The 16,239-nt window shown below is 42.7% G+C and overlaps 1 protein-coding gene across 1 annotated transcript in view; it reads left to right on the forward strand.

Annotated features, from left to right (window-relative positions):
• Positions 1 to 15,906, forward strand: part of LOC309557947 (nmrA-like family domain-containing protein 1) — a 28,520-nt gene extending 12,614 nt beyond the window's left edge. Inside the window, exons 2-5 of the mRNA XM_082260819.1 lie at positions 3,026 to 3,264; positions 11,208 to 11,457; positions 13,696 to 13,886; positions 15,633 to 15,906. Of these exons, the coding sequence (XP_082116945.1) occupies positions 3,026 to 3,264; positions 11,208 to 11,457; positions 13,696 to 13,886; positions 15,633 to 15,812 (860 nt within the window). The 3' untranslated portion in view covers positions 15,813 to 15,906. The remainder of the gene's footprint in view (positions 1 to 3,025; positions 3,265 to 11,207; positions 11,458 to 13,695; positions 13,887 to 15,632) is intronic.
• Positions 15,907 to 16,239: the final 333 nt, after the last annotated feature.

Here is a 16,239-nt window from a genome sequence, read left to right on the forward strand (position 1 = left end):
TCTGTGAATGTCCTTGAGTGGCCCAGCCAGAGCTCAGACTTGAACCCGATTGAACATCTCTGGAGAGATCTGAAAATGGCTGTGCACTGACACTCCACATCCAACCTTGAGCTTGAGAGGTCCTGCAAAGAATAATGGGAGAAACTACCCAAAAATAGGTGTGCCAAGCTTGTAGCGTCATACTGACAAAGACTTGAGGCTGTAATTGGTGCCAAGGGTGCTTCAACAAAGTATTGATCAAAGGCTGTGAATACTTATGTACATGGGAGTTTTTTCATTTTTTATTTTTAATAAATTTGCAAAAACTTCAAACAAACTTTCACATTGTCATTATGGGGTATTGCTTGTAGAATTTTGAGGAAAAGAATGGGTTTTATCCATTTTGGGCAAAAGCTGTAACATAAAAAAAATGTGGAAAAAGTGAGACGCTGTGAATACTTTCCAGATGCACTGTAGGCTCAATGCATAAACACATAGAAAACAATTAATAAAATGTCAAAAAACAGCGCTTGCAATGGTGTAAATGTCAAGAAATAAGGTGAATGTAGGAAACATCAATTATTTAACCACTTTACCACCGGAGGATTTTGCTGTCTTACGTCCAGGCCACTTTTTGCGATTCGGCACTGTGTGACTTTAACTGACAATTGTGCGGTCGTGCAAAGCCGTACCCAAACAAAATTTATGTCCTTTTTTTCCCACAAACAGAGCTTTCCTTTGGTGGTATTTGATCACCTGTGCGATTTTTAATTTTTGCGCTATAAACAAAAAAAGAGAGTCAATTTTGAAAAAATAACAATATTTTTCAAATTTTTTTATATGAAATCCGCCCCCAAAAAAATGTAAAAATTTACATTGGGGAAGAGCGGCGGTGATCACCGCCTCTCCTCCCCTGGCCGACTCCCGCTGTGACTGAATACAGCGGGAGCGAGCTTCCGGCGGCGCGCGCGCGCCGCCCACAAGGTGAGGAGTCCAGCGACGTAGGTCTACGTCGCTGGACGGGAACGAGCCACTTTGCCGCAGTACAGTCAACGTGACTGGTCGGCAAGTGGTTAAATAGTGTAGAGTGCAATTGTGCTACACCAAATATTAACAATAAATGCCATCAATTAATGAAATAATGAAAGTGCAATAGTGCTAAAACTAAATGACAATAATTTTGTGCATAAAGTGCAATAGTGCTAAATGCAAAATATGGACAGTCAAAATAACTGGTGCTAAAGTGCAGAACGTGGTATAAACAATGTCCAAAATTGGGTAAACAGTCCACTCAAAGTGCAACTTCAATAAGGTGCTGAAGTCAAAAAGAAGGTGCTTGAGGTGCTCCACACAGTGGAAAGGTGCTTCAAAAACCCTCTTGGGGATCCACTCACCAGAACTAAATGGTTAATGGGCCTTGAACATGAGAAAACCAGTGGTCCTCCAGCGTAGTATGACCCCCTTCTGGGGTTACCCAAAAGTTGGATGAGCCTCTGAAGTAAATGGATCAGTAAACCTCTAGCCTCCAATATTGTGAAACCATTGATATTCACTGGTTATGCTCTTCACCTTCTTTCACAATGCAAAGGGATCTGGATTTACAAATCTATGGTATTTCATTTTGGAGAATCTATGTGTAATAGCTCCAGACAAATGAACCTTCTGGGGCTGTATCCCATCTTGGTTACCCATTTACATAATTGGAAAGGTTGAAAAAACACGCCAGTCCATCCAGTTCAACCTGTGGTGTGTGTGTTTATGTCAATAGTACATCGTATATCCTTGTATGTTGTGATCGTTAAGATGCCCATCTAATCGTTTTTTAAGCTCCTTGATACCACTGCTTGTGGAAGAGAATTCCACATCCTTACTGCTCTGACAGTAAAGAACCCTCTACGCAGATTAAGGTTAAACCGCTTCTCTTCCAATTTCAGTGAATGGCCGCGTGTCTTTTTAACCAGCTTACGACCAGCCGCCGCAGATGTACTGCGACGGGCTGGCTCGTACAGGCAAAGTCCGGCACTCGCCTGGGAGGAGCTAGGGGGCGAGCGCGGGCCGCCGTCGGCGCGCTCCCGTCCCCGCTCGCCAGTGGGGGAAGCCAGTGCGTGTGTCAGGCGGCTCCGATTGCCGCCTGACATCGGCGATCTCCCCCCCGCTGACAGAGAAGGACGGACGGCTGATGTAAACACAGCCATCCGTCCTTCTCCCTCAGATGATCACAGAGGCTATGTGATCCTGCTATATAGGATCCCATGTCTCTGTGATCATCTCACAAGCCCAACCCCCCCACAGTTAGTATCACTCCCCTGTCATTTAACCCCTTGATGACCAACAGTATTAACCCCTTCCCTGCCAGTGTCATTTTTACAGTAACAGTGCATATTTTTAGCACTGATTAATGTAGTAATGTCACTGGTACCCCCAAAAGTGTCAGAAATATCAGTTAGGGGTCCAATCTGTCCGCTGCAATGTCGCAGTCCCGTAAAAAATCGCAGATCCCCGCCATTACTAGTAAAAAAAAAAAACAATAAAAATTACATAAATCTCTCCCGTAGTTAGTAGACACAATAACTTTTGCGCAAGAATAATACGCTTATTGTGATTTTTTTTTACCAAAAATATGTAGCAGAAAACAAATTGGCCTAAAATGTTAAAAAATTTAGATTTTTACTTTTTTTTTTTTTTCTGAGAATGTCATATAGCAGAATGTGAAAAATACTGTTTTTTTTTTTTTTTTTTTCAAAATTGTCGCTCTTTTTTTGTTTATAGCGCAAAAACTAAAAATCGCACAGGTGATCAAATAATATTTGTGGGAAAAAAAGGATGTAAATTTTATTTGGGTACAGCATCGCACGACCGTGCAATTGTCCGTTAAAATAACGCAGTGCCGAATTGCAAAATAGTGCCTGGTCACGAAGGGGGCAAATCCTTCCAGGGCTGAAGTGGCTAAACTCCCTTTCACTAAAAAATGTTTTCCCCTATGCTAGGGTCATCAGTACGGTATTTGTACATTGCTATCATATTCCTTTTGATTCCCCTCTTGCAGGAGCACAGGGTGGTTCAGTGGTCAAGGCTCTTCTTCAGGACAACTTGTTTGTGGTCAGGGCTGTGACTCGTGATGTCACTAAACCGGCAGCGCAGAAGCTGAAGGAAGCCGGTGCGGAAGTCGTATCAGCGGATTTGGACAATGAGACGAGTGTGAAGGCCGCCCTCAAAGGAACTTATGGAGCTTTCGTGGTCACCAACTTTTGGGAACATATGGATAAGGATAAGGAGGTCAAACAGGTAACAACTCATGACTTAACTTAGGTGCAGACTGACTTCCATTGAAGTTGCTTCTGCAAAAAGGGGGAAGGTGTTCCTTGACTATTTTCTCTGTACAAACAAAAGGTTTCTTCTCCTCTTTCTGACTGTAATTTCGGAAGCCATTTTATTTTTTTTATTTTTTTACATGTGCAGATTTCATAAAATAATCCCTGGTGATCCTGCAGTGAAGGTCCTTGTTCAGGTTTTTCCTGTTAGAGTGATGACATTCTGTTCCTGTCTCTCAGTTTTTACCTGCCCTCCTAATGGAGATTACAAGGAGCTCTGCTGACATACATGACTAGGGTAGTTCAGATCCCACCTGTTTAACCATATTACCTGGATCAGTACCCAACACCACCCCCCTTTACCTTTAAATTACAACACTAACTCAGCATTGGGATTAAGACTTGGTTCACACTGGCGCGGCACGACTCTGTACTACTTCGGGGGCGACTTGTGCATTCCCATGCACCACGACTTCGGAGCGACTTGCATGGACTTCACATAATGGAAGTCTATGCAAGTCGCTCCGAGGTCGCCCCGAAGTAGTACAGGACCCTTTTTCTAAGTCGGAGCGACTTGTGTCGCTCCTATTAGAACGGGTCCAGTAGCGGTCAATGGACCGCAAGGGACCATGACTTGTCAGGCTGACAAGTCGCCTGACAAATCGCGCTAGTGTGAATCGACTCTAAATGGCCGGTTCGGCCTTTTATTAAACAAAACCATAAATAACGGAAAAACATAAAATAGTCAAACCAATCCAGATCAAAGAATGGTTGCAGATCCTTGACGATACCATCTTCCACAACTTTGGAGTCTGTGGTACTATTAGGTTAGGTTCTGTCCACCAAAACACCGCATCGAGGACTATCCTAACTGACCAAAGACCCCTACCACCTTACACTACCCGGTCAGTCTAGACTGAACCAAACTAACCATGGAAACCCATACCTGAGATGGGTCCCACCATTTTGTCATTCGACGCCATGTTTTGGATCCTCGTCAAGGACCCCAACGTCCAACCTCCTTAGCAGAACAACAGAAAACGGCATCACCAGGGCAGGAGGAAGGAATGTTTCTCCTATGATCTTCAGTCTGTAAGTGAAGCCCCTTCACTCCTCCCCTCCAACTACTCTCTCTCCTGCTCCTCCCCATCATCTCGTCTGCTCTGCCAATAAGGTAAGAGTCCTGACCTCTCATATCCCAACAACTAATTTAACCCCCTAATGCCTGGTTTTCTTCCACCCTGTCATGTATGTCCTATGCTTATCATTTCCTTCAAGCTCCGGGCATGTCTTTAGGCAGGCAGGGTTCACTGTTGTCACCCTCAGGTAACCCACCCTAAAAAATGCCATTCAGTCATCGCTGAAGTGCAGGTAGCCAAGAAGTGGATACAAAGAGACTGCAGGAGATTAGCTGTGTAGCACCCTCCTAGGTAGGTGCTAGAGAGTACATCGTTTTTGAGTTTCCTTGCTTAACAGTGGCACCGTCAGGCAAATTTAGGTACTCTCTGCCTAACAGGGAGCGGTGATCCATTGATAGGGTCTGCTCAGTGTGATCAGATGCTGCTCATGTTGTCTGTCTGTTTCACATTGGTCCAATAGAAAGGGGCATATTGGACAGTGAGAGGAAACCTGACAAATGGGAGCATGGGTGTAGATACAGCCCTGGCCATTGGTAGAGGAAGGTGCCTTAAGGCATGCTGGATGACTGTATTTATACCAAGAGAGCACGTGTGCACGGGGTCCTCGGCTGGAGAGCGGGCCCCTCCTCTGTACAGGCAGCCATGTGGCCCCAGGTAGTCGACCTGCGGGGCGGGCCAGAGTCACAGGAGCTACAACCCAGATGTTCTGCAGAGCTGACTGGGAGGGAGACACACCTAGAAGGATCTGTTCCTGGCTACTGTGAGTACAGACCTACGTCTAAGGGCCTGTTCTGTGAGGGCCATCCCTTCAAGTTAGTAAAGTCATCGGACCGGTGCCAGCTAAAGGGGATACTGGTTAGCAGGGCCGGTACAAGGGGTGGGCGGGAGGGACGGCTGCCCTGGGCGGAGTGTGGGAGGGGGCGCCAAAACACTGAAGAATCACCTTTATTCTAAGCTCCTGTGTTGCTAAAACATGTCCAAAATCAGAGCCAACAATGCGCCCATACCTTCTGCAGGCTTCCCGCCCCTTGCTGGAAAGGAGAGGAACACTCTCCTGGGCACAGGTTTCGTACAGGCTGGCTGGTTGGATGGGGACCGTGAGAGCTCCTGTGCAGGTGGGCGGAGCAAGCAGAGCACACTACACTGCAGCCTCGATCACTGTTTTCTGCCCAGCAGACATCGGAGCTCTCCTCTCCTCCTCAAGCTGAAGATAAGAGACAGATAGCAGACTGAATTTCTTCCTCCTGTGAGTCCCGATCTGTCCTGTCCTGTTTTACTGTGCAATGCTGTGCTGTAAACCTGTACTGACCCTTGCAGTGCAGGTTTACTAAAGAGAAAGTAAAATGTTTTGAATAGGTTAGGAATATAATGGGACTTTTCAGGCTCCACATACTGTAAATGTATTCCACATACACACTGTAACTTAATGAAAATCCTGCCTTTTAATAAGATATAGTGTGTGTGTGGAATACATCTACAGTATGTAGAGCCTGAAAAGTCCCAGTATATTCCTAACCTATTCAAAGATTGATCAGAAACAAGTGATATGTTGCAGCCCAACTCCAGCAAAATGAAACAGTCCACCCTTGCAGTGCTGGGGGAAATAGCCTCATGTATACTTTCTTCAGCCAGCTACAGTGCTCTCCTCTACCACCCAAAGTCTCATCACATACCATACAGGAACATTAACCCTGTATGGTATGATGAGGCTGGAGTGGGACCCAGCCAGTCACAGTGTTTACCCAGGAGCTCCCGAGGACCAATCACAGCACTGGAGAGAGCCTACTGGAGCAAGGATTAAGGTAAAGCTGGGTATACATGAAACAAAATTTGTTCAGCTCAGCAGGGACCAGCTGAATTTTGATCTATGTGTGGCCTTGCCTGTTAGAAGCCGCCTGTCAGAATGGGAGCTTCTGTAGAATGGGAGCTTGCTGGAAAACCTAGTTCGATCAGCAGCTTGCAGCCAATCAGCTGCAATGCTGATCAGTGTATTCTGACAGAGAAGAGTCCCCAGCGTCAGAATACGTCTCGTGGAGGGGATTTCTTCATCCACCTCTTGTGTGGATGGATGAATCTGTAAGTGTTTTTTTTCAATTCAGCCCACTGGCTAAACCAAAAAAAAAAAAAAAAACCTATGCATGTGTGCCAGTTTAAGTGCAGAATCACACTATTGCAATGTCAGACATTGCATGTGATTTGCACCACATTGTGGTGCAGATCACATGCGATGTCTGTGCAATGTGATTTCAGCCATACAAACTTTTTGGCTGAAATTGCATTCCCATTTGCACAAGAATGGAGCAGGGCCCTTTTTTTTGGTTCGCACTGGAATCGGATTGCATGGGTGTTCACACCTATGGGATCCAATTCCTGCACCATTTCACAGTTTGAACTGCGATCTGCGAACCAATCTGAAAGTGTCATCATTACCTTTACATTGACACCCCCCAGAGATTTGCAGATCTCAGTGTAAACCAGTGTGCGATTCTGGTGCAATGCGGGAACCGGCACTGAATAGCAGGGTTTCCCGCATCACACCAGTGTGAACTGGGACTAAGTGGTTTTACCCTTATCCACTGCTCCTAGAATAAAAAAGTCCCATACACACGATGAGAATATCAAACCATTTTTTTTTTTTTTTCATGCTAGTCTTAGGAATATACTGGGACTTTTCAGGCCACATTGCAAGGGTTGATTTTTTGTTTTTTTCCTGAAGTTGGGATTTAAACGTTTATTATGAAAAAAATTCAGGGAAGACATTTGGGTTAGACAGGTATATTAGTTGGTGGTTTAATGTATATATTGAGTGTTTGTATGTATGTATTCATGCATATATGAAATGCCTCATAGGGGTAAATTATTCAGTCCTGACCTTAGCACTCTATTCACAGGTGTAATTATCAAGTGTGGTAATCAGGCATGGGTAAAATGATTGGTCATGCACAACCCGGGGGGGGGGGGGGGGGCGCAGTTTTGCACGTTCGCCCTGGGCGCTGGATGACCTTGTCCCAGCACTGCTGGTTAGTGTCCCAAAGAATCAGAGTTTATTGAGCCTGCTGCCAGAGCAAGCAAAGGGCATATTCTTCCATACAATTGCTGTATAGTTCAGCAAAGGGTCTGCTATTCAGTCTAACCAAAGGAGGTCAAGAAAGAGTTGTCCTCATCTGTACGTAGTTAAAGTTGGAGTATCCCAATAATTCCTTCTCCTATCCAAGTTCTACCAATAAATAAAAAAAATAAAAAATCCCCCAAACTGGTCATTGGATAACAAGCGGATGAGTGTGTACCTGGTCGAGTGAAAATACCCAAGCAACTGGCTGCAGGATAATCAGAGGAAGACCCAGGGAAGTTGATACTCAGCAACCCCTGCAGGGGCAGTGCTACAGCAGCACTAAGGTGTATCAAAAGCATTAAAAATAGGCAAAAATGGTATTGTAATAAAAAGATGGTAATGGTTTATGATGCACAGTGCTATAGCAAAGTGTTTCAGCTAGGGTTACTTTTTGAACTACTTATATCTACTTTTAAACCCTGTGTCTTACTGGGATTATTTCCCATCACTTTCTGTCTTGGAGACCCAACTATATTTGCCACCTCATCTCTTTAACCTGAACACATATGAATTACACAGGTTCTGAGGCTAATTGAACCCCTTGGAGCCGACAGGAGCTGGTCCCTTAAGGGGTTTTACATGTCGAGGGATTTAAGGTCATGTGACCACTAAGATTGGTTGTCACAACAGTCACGTTTGGAAATCTCCCGATTGTATGGAGGGTTTTCCACCAGGCGCCGGTAACTGTGTCAGGAGCACGGAGGGCGCACTCTCAGCACAGCGCTGTTTGTACTCATGCAAGCAAATATGCATCTGCTCAGCTACAAGGCCCAGCCACTGAGAGGCCGCATATTTGCATGTGGCCGGTGCCAAGGAGTTAATGCAGATAAGGCACCAAGTGAGTTTATATACCACCTTTATCAGCCACAGAACCTGTGTAACTAATATGTGTTCAGTCCAACAGGAAGCAGTTATGATGAGAACTGATCGATCACATGAGCAGTCAGTTGATCCCCCGCATGACCACCAGCTCAGTTCTCAGTCTGTTCAGCCACTGCTACCAACTCTGCTCCTCTAGTGTTGACTGAAATGCCGGACTGGAGAAGGGGTGGGTGCAGCTGTCAATCAGTCAGCCAGATGGATCCCGACAATACTGTCAAACTCCTTACAGTGCCTGGAGTAGCTCTGCCCTGTCAGCTGATAACAGGCAAAAACCCGCTATCAGTTCAACAGGGGGGGGGGGGGGGAACCACAGAGGAAAAAATAATGTGGACAGAGAGGGTGATGAGTGCGGTGATGGGGGGGAGATTACTGAAACCAATCCCCCTGCAGCAGCTAAAGGGGATTTGTTAAAGTATCCTCCTCCCCCCCCACGTCACAGCAATCACCTTCTCTGTTTACATCCCTTCCCCCCTGCTGTGTGCGCCTGCTGTGTACCTGACATGCCGTGTGCTCTTCAAACATCGTAGCTCTGCCAGCTTCCCTCCTCTCCCTCCCGCTGGCTGCACACATGGCACACTGGGGGATGCTTGAAGATAGAGAGCGGGGAAGGTGGCCGGTAAATGTGTCATATTTACTAGCCCCTTTCTATCCTAAATGAACACAGTGTGTGATCGGAACCGATCATTCACTGTGTTCATTCATAACTGAAGCACAGTAAAGTGTGTTTACTGTGCTTCGGTTTGTGAATGAACAGGAGCCTCCATACAGAGAACTTCCTGTTCATTCATCTTCCAGTGCAGCTGACGGTTGCAGAAAAAGGATTGGGGATCTATGTCCCTAGTCCCTTTCTCTGTTCCAAAAGTGAGACATCAAGGGTCTGTTTAGACGCCTGATATTTCACCAAAGTTGTGGGGACAACAGTATTGCTAAAAAATTTAAAAAAAGAACAAAAAAATTGGAAAAAATCATTTTAAAAATGGGCTTATTCACACAGTGTGAATGAGTGGTTTGGAGCCACCTTTTACACTATGGCAGGGATCTCCAAACTATGGCCCTCCAGTTGTTCAGGAACTACAATTCCCATCATGCCTAGTCATGTCTGTGAATGTCAGAGTTTTACAATGGCTCATGGGACGTGTAGTTCCGCAACAGCTGGAGGGCTGTAGTTTGGAGATCCCTACACTATGGGGATGCAGGTGCTATACAAACAGCCACAGGTCCTAATTTGACAGGGGTGCTGGTGCGTGGACACTGTTTGTGTTCCTGGCCATGCACCTTCAACCACACGCCTGTCAAATTAGGACCTGCAGCTATGTTCATACAGCCACTACACACACTGAGTTTTTTTTCTTTTTAACTCAATATAGTTATATCCTTTAGATTTAGAAGGAAATTTGTAAATGATGCTGTGTTCGTGTCCACTAATAATGATTTTAATGTATTTCTGGCGAAAAAACAGTTTTGATATTTTGTGGGGGGCTCTGTCAGGTAGGCTGTACAGGGCTCCCGTTATTTCTAACAGCAGCCCTGGTATATGATATTGCCCTGAGATTATATCGGCTAGGAGTTGAGAAGGTTCCTCTAAGAGGAACCATTAATAGAAATTTGGTGTTTTTTTTTTTTAGGTATGATATTGTCCCATGTTCTCATTGGAGCTATGAACGTTTCTCTAAGCGAAACCATTAATGGAAAACTATGGTGGTTTCTTCGCTGTGTATGACATTGCCCCATGTTAATATTGTAAAAACTGTGGTAGTTTTGTTGTTGGGTATGATACTGGTGCATTTTAATATTGGTTAGGAGCACAGAAGATTTCTTCAAGAGGATCCATAAATGGAAAACAGTGTTGGTTTGTTCTTTGTGTATGATATTGCCCAATATTAATATTGGCTAGAAGCTGAGAAGGTCCCTCTAAGAGGAACCATTATTGGAACGCTGTGGTGGTTTTGTTGTTGGGTATGATATTGCCCCATGCTAATATTGGCTAGTAGCTGAGAAGGTTCTTTTAAGAGGGACCATTAACTGGTGTTTTTTTTTTCATTTTTTTTTTGGGGGATATAATATTGTTCCATGTTATTTTTGGCTAGGAGCTATGGAGGTTCCTCTAAGAGGAACCATTAATGGAAAACGTTGGTGGTTCCTTTGCTGTGTATGACATTGCCCCATGTTAATATTGTAAAATTGTTCCTCTAAAAGGAACAATTAATGAAAAACTATGGTGGTTTTGTTGTTGGGTATGATACTGGTCCAAGTTAATATTGGCTAGGAGCACAGAAGGTTTCTCAAAGGGGAACCATAAATGGAAAACTAAGGTGGTTTGTTCTTCATGTATGATATTGCCCCATGTTAATATTGGCTAGAAACTGAGAAGGTCCCTCTAAGAGGAACCATTATTGGAAAGCCGTGGTGGTTTTTTTTCACTGTATATAGCTGTGTCCAATGTTAATATTGGCTAGAAGCAGAGAAGGTTCCTCTAAGTAGGACCATTCATGGAAAACTGTGGTGGTTTTGTTGTTGGGTATGATATTGCCCCATGCTAATATTGGCTAGTAGCTGAGAAAGTTCTTCTAAGAGGAACCATTAATGGAAAACGGTGTTGGTTTGTTCTTCGTGTATTATATTGCCCCATGTTAATATTGGCTAGAAGCTGAGAAGTGCCCTCTAAGAGGAACCATTAATAGAAAACTTTGGTGGTTTTGTTGTCGGGTATGATATTGCCCAGTACTTTTTAAAGAACAAAGCACAGTAACTCCTGATAAAATCCTGTTGTTTCTTATGTTTCAGGGAAAACAGATCGCAGATCTCTGCAAACAGCTGGGACTACAGCATGTGGTCTACAGTGGCCTGGAGAATGTCCACAAACTTACCGGAGGCAAGCTGGAAGTTCTTCACTTTGATAGTAAAGGGATAGTGGAGGAATATTTTAGACAAATTAAAGTACCCATGACCAGCGTAAGGCTTGCCTTCTACTTCGAGAACTTCTTGACGCTCTGCAGGCCACAGAAATGCCAAGATGGAAAGACGTATCAGCTGGGTAAGGTTTTAGGGGAATATTGTACACATTTATTGTAATAGTCCAGATGGTCTTCATGGTAGATAAAAATAAATGCACAGTCAAACAAAAATGATTGTGAAGCAATTATAAAAAAAACTCTAAGGACCCTCACCAAGGGAACAAGGTTTAGAATTTTGACAATTTTTAGTGACCTTGCTGGCTGGTTCATAAAATATTCCAGCTATCAGCAGTTTCTACTTTTGCTGAGGAGGAAAAGTCCAAAATCTTGGAGTCACGCATGGTAATAGCACCCTTTCCCAGTCTCCTATGGAGAAATATTGAAACTAGGACCACAATTCCTACCATTTACAGACCTAAGACCACAATCTGAATACTGGAGGAAGACAAAACTGGCCTTTATGCCATTTCCCTTTTTAGACTCTCTAATTTTACATGCTTCATAAGCAGGCACCATCTTCTTAGGCACCATCTTCTTAGGACCATATTCTTAGGATTGCCTTACATAGTGGATGGTTGCAGGCTATATCCTAAATTGGCCTTTGCTTGCCATTTTATTTTTGAGACAATCCACCAAACATAATTTCTGCTTCTTGTTAGGTGTATTGTGGGTGGCTTGCCGGGGTAACGAGGGCTTTTGCACGTTTCTGGTTATCCTGCTATACTGGATACTCCAGATGCCAACCCATTTTTCACACTCATCTTTGGCTGTTAGGACCCTGCATAGCAACCAATGACACTGTGGTTTAGCTGCCAACGTTCTAGCGAATGCGCCAGCAACAAATTTAACCAGTGTATCAGTGCAGTAATTCTGTTCTGCATATACAGGCCAATTCTGCTAGGCTGCAATGAGGATGGCGTGTCCACCATGGCTGCCTGGGTCTCACTGACCTCCCCCGGATTGACCATTCTGAACACACTTCTCACCCTGCTTTTGTAAAGTATATCTGAAACCAATACTTTTTTCTAATTTTGTTTTGAATAGAGTGGCATTAGAACATCTGTCAGGCTTTATTTGCTATAGTATGAAACTACTCATTCATTCCGAATATCTACTTTTATTGTATTACACATAGTTGCAACATCTGTTTAGTTATTTGGTAGCTCACAGGATAAGTATCATTCGATATATTGTGGAATCCTTGTGGTTCACTGGAGATACATCCATTAACTCTATTCACTCACATTGAAACCTCATATTCTGTATGAATTATCAATTCTATCATCAAGGGGCCCCCTATATGAATCTCTAATCATGTTTCATCATCATTTATAATTGAATTATCCAACAGTTCATATTTGACCCTATTGGTTAGTTTTCAATTAATTTTAATATAGCTTTTTGATAATTATGCTTAATGAATGTATTAGAACATCAATTTGATCAAATCGCTATCTTTTTTTTTTTTTTTTTTAATTTTTTTATTTTGAAAATCAAAACTAATACAGAATTGAGGCAGCTTGGTGAATAGGGAAATACCTTAAAACATCATTAAAATGTCAAATCTCTATCTTTTATTCATTTTCAATTTCACTCCCTAAGCACTCTACTTTAAAAATCATCTTGTCCATTCTATTTTATTAAAAAAACAAACAAAAAACAATCGTATCCATTTTAATTTGATCAGCTTTCAATATGTAATGAATGGGCCTCTATTTTTACAACTGGCACTGACCCTCTCTATGTATCCTGGTGACCATGGTCATCGGAACAGCGGGTATACAGGCAGTCCCTAATATCGCAAATAGATTGTTTTTAGTATGGTCCATACCTCCCAACTTTTTGAGATGGGAACGAGGGACATCCATTAGCAAAAGTATGTAGGCATAGACACACCCCCTGCCACGCCCCCTTAAAGGAGAATTATACAAAAAAATGATTAAATAACGATAAAGCCACAAGTGCTTTTTTTTTTTTTTACCACTACCATTTCTTTATATTGACTTTTAGAGTATTGTTTTTGTACATTCTTTTTTTAAAATGAATAAAAAGAATTTAAATACAATTTTACAATTGTCCCTGGAACAGCCGGCGGGAGGAAATCTAATGGAGACACCTGTTCTGGTGACAACTGTCTAAGAAGGGATCTCTCCTCACTTTTGGGAAATTTCCGCTCACTTGGTGTTGTGTCTCTAGGTCTAGGCTAGAAAGCGAGGGGAACACAGATGTTTTTTTTTTAATTATATTTGACCTGAGTAAACCATATTCTATTTATTATAACTTTCTTATTACTCTGCCCTGAAACCAATTTCCTTCAGTCATTCCTATGGGAGACATTCCAATGGATGGGATATCAGTCACAGACCTCGGTCCGGTTGTCCGCAGCATCCTGAAGAATCCCGCTGAATACACTGGGAAGGATATCGGACTGAGTGCAGACAAGCTAACCATCAAACAATACGCAGAGATCATGTCCGAGGTGATTGGCAAGACCATTGTGGACTCCAAGGTGAGGCTGATCATAATCTCCATGGCTGCCTACTTATTTCTGGTGATGTTGCCATCATCTACACAGACTGAAACACACACAAATGTGCAGAGAATGAAAGCAGCTGAAATTTTTTTTTTATTATTATTATATTTTTAACACCTGCTGGGGTCTATTTTAGTTCTTTTAAAAATGTCTGTAATGGGGTTCAACGTAGAACTTCAATTTTGTGTTGACTAGTCTACATTTATAGCAGAATACCTCCTCACTGCAATGAATTATTGCATCTGCTTTAGGGATGAGGTTCAAGGCCATGTAGCGTTCAACTGGAACTTTATAGGTTAGCAGTTCATCAAATGGGCAAACTAAATGGCCAGTTCATTCACCCACCAAAACTGCAGCTTGAGGTCATTCAATTAGTGATTGTATAACTGCCACCACCAAATGAATGGCTTTCCTCTCCTTGGTTGCTAGGATGCTGGTGGCTGCCTGCATCAAAGAATCCAAGGACGCTATGTGGGCTGACTCCCTACATCCTAGCAACCGATGAGGGTATTGGTTGCTAGGGTTTTGGCAGCTACACAGCTATTGATTGTTTAAACAAATATAGCTCTGAATAAACAGAGCTCTCACCAAAGCGAGGAGTGATGAGGGCTGGAGACCAAAAAGTGGGACTTTATGGGTACCAAATAGAAATTAAATATTCACCAAAGTATATATAAAAAAATCAAAGCTTTATTAATCATACATGGATAAAATCATCCACTAGAGATAGAGTGGAATGAAAACATTGAAATGTATATAAAACAGACAAAGAAACAATTGAGTGGATATATCATATGAATACTAGCAACAGGGTTATCAAGACCATGATACACTTAAATATTAGTGGCTACTCCGGTGAGTAGTCCGGCTCTAGTCCACAAGCAGGTGCCCAACATGTTTCGCCGAAGGCTTCTTCAGGGGCATTTAAGATGTTACACATATGGTCATATTGCTATATCAGGGTATAAACAAAAGAGACAAAAATACAGCAATTAATTACAAATATCAGTGCAAGCAATATTAGAATGGATAGGCACTATACCATACAGACCCAAGATAGAGGAGCCACACCAATTGGGAGGAGAACCCAAAAGTCCAGAAATGGGAGGCCAGGAGAAGCTATTGATTTTTATTTTTACCATGCTGCCCTCAAAGTCTCAAAAACCAGAGGGACCATTCCCCGATGAACATTTTTTTGCATTGGGACATTACCCTTGTGACCGTGCCAAGCCACTCATTCTTTCTTTTTTTTTTATTCAGAGTGTGCAATTTGGCTTTGAAAGGGGCCAGAAAATAAAATGACAAGGTTCAGCTCCCATAGATTTCAGTGGGGTTTGCAAATATTTCTCAATTGTTTAATGAACGTCCAGCGAATTCAATAGCTCATCTCTAGTCTTCTTCAAGGTTTCTTTGCATGTAAGCAAATTTTTTTAAAGAATGAGTGGTTCCCTTGCCAAAGTTATATTTCCAGCTGTGTGACATACAGAATTGCACAACTGCTTCCTATCTAGTGTATTTTGATCTCATGCCTCCTGTAGTTCTAGGCACTGTCATCACGCTCTCTCCCTGAGGTTCATGATGGGAAAAGTAGTAGGCATTTATATAGATTTATGTTATATAATAAAGAACACTCTTTGTTATGGGAGGGGGCTCAGATTATTTAATAAATGGCATTCTGCTTTTAAAAGTCTTCCTCCTAATCTCTGATTGCTGTGTATACAGATTACCCCTGAGGCATACGAAAAACTGAATTTCCCGGGAGCGCAGGAGATGGCCAGTATGTTCTTATTCTACCACATGAGACCGGACCGCGACGTGGAGCTGACCCGAAAACTCAACCCCAAGGTTAAAACCTTCAAGCAGTTTATGGAAGCAAATAAGGAAGCTTTTAAGGACTTGTAATGCTGTGTTGTCTACCCAATATCAGCCTGCAAGCCTACCTGCTCTACATGGATAAAGATAACTGTTTTCTGAATAAATTACCCAAAATTTGTAGCCTATTTAGTCTATTATAAATGTTTATATAGTCCAAACCAGACCTTTTCAACCTGACTACCCCAAAGGAATCCTTTGGGGTAACATTTATACAATACAATATAATTTGAAGGTCTGGAGAATCCTTGCACAAATTAATTTATTGGTGATCAGTTGGAAAAATGTTTCTTACAATGGCGATCAATGGGAAGAATGTTCTTACATTGGTGGTCAGTGGAAAAATGTCTCTTACTTTGGGGATCAGTTGGAAGAATGACCACTACATTGGTGGTCAGTGGAAAGAATGATCCTCACATTAGTGGTCAGTGGAAAGAATGACCTTTACATTGGTGGT

Source organism: Pelophylax lessonae (genome assembly GCF_965119305.1).
Source record: "Pelophylax lessonae genome assembly, chromosome: 6".
Classification (NCBI taxonomy): domain Eukaryota; kingdom Metazoa; phylum Chordata; class Amphibia; order Anura; family Ranidae; genus Pelophylax; species Pelophylax lessonae.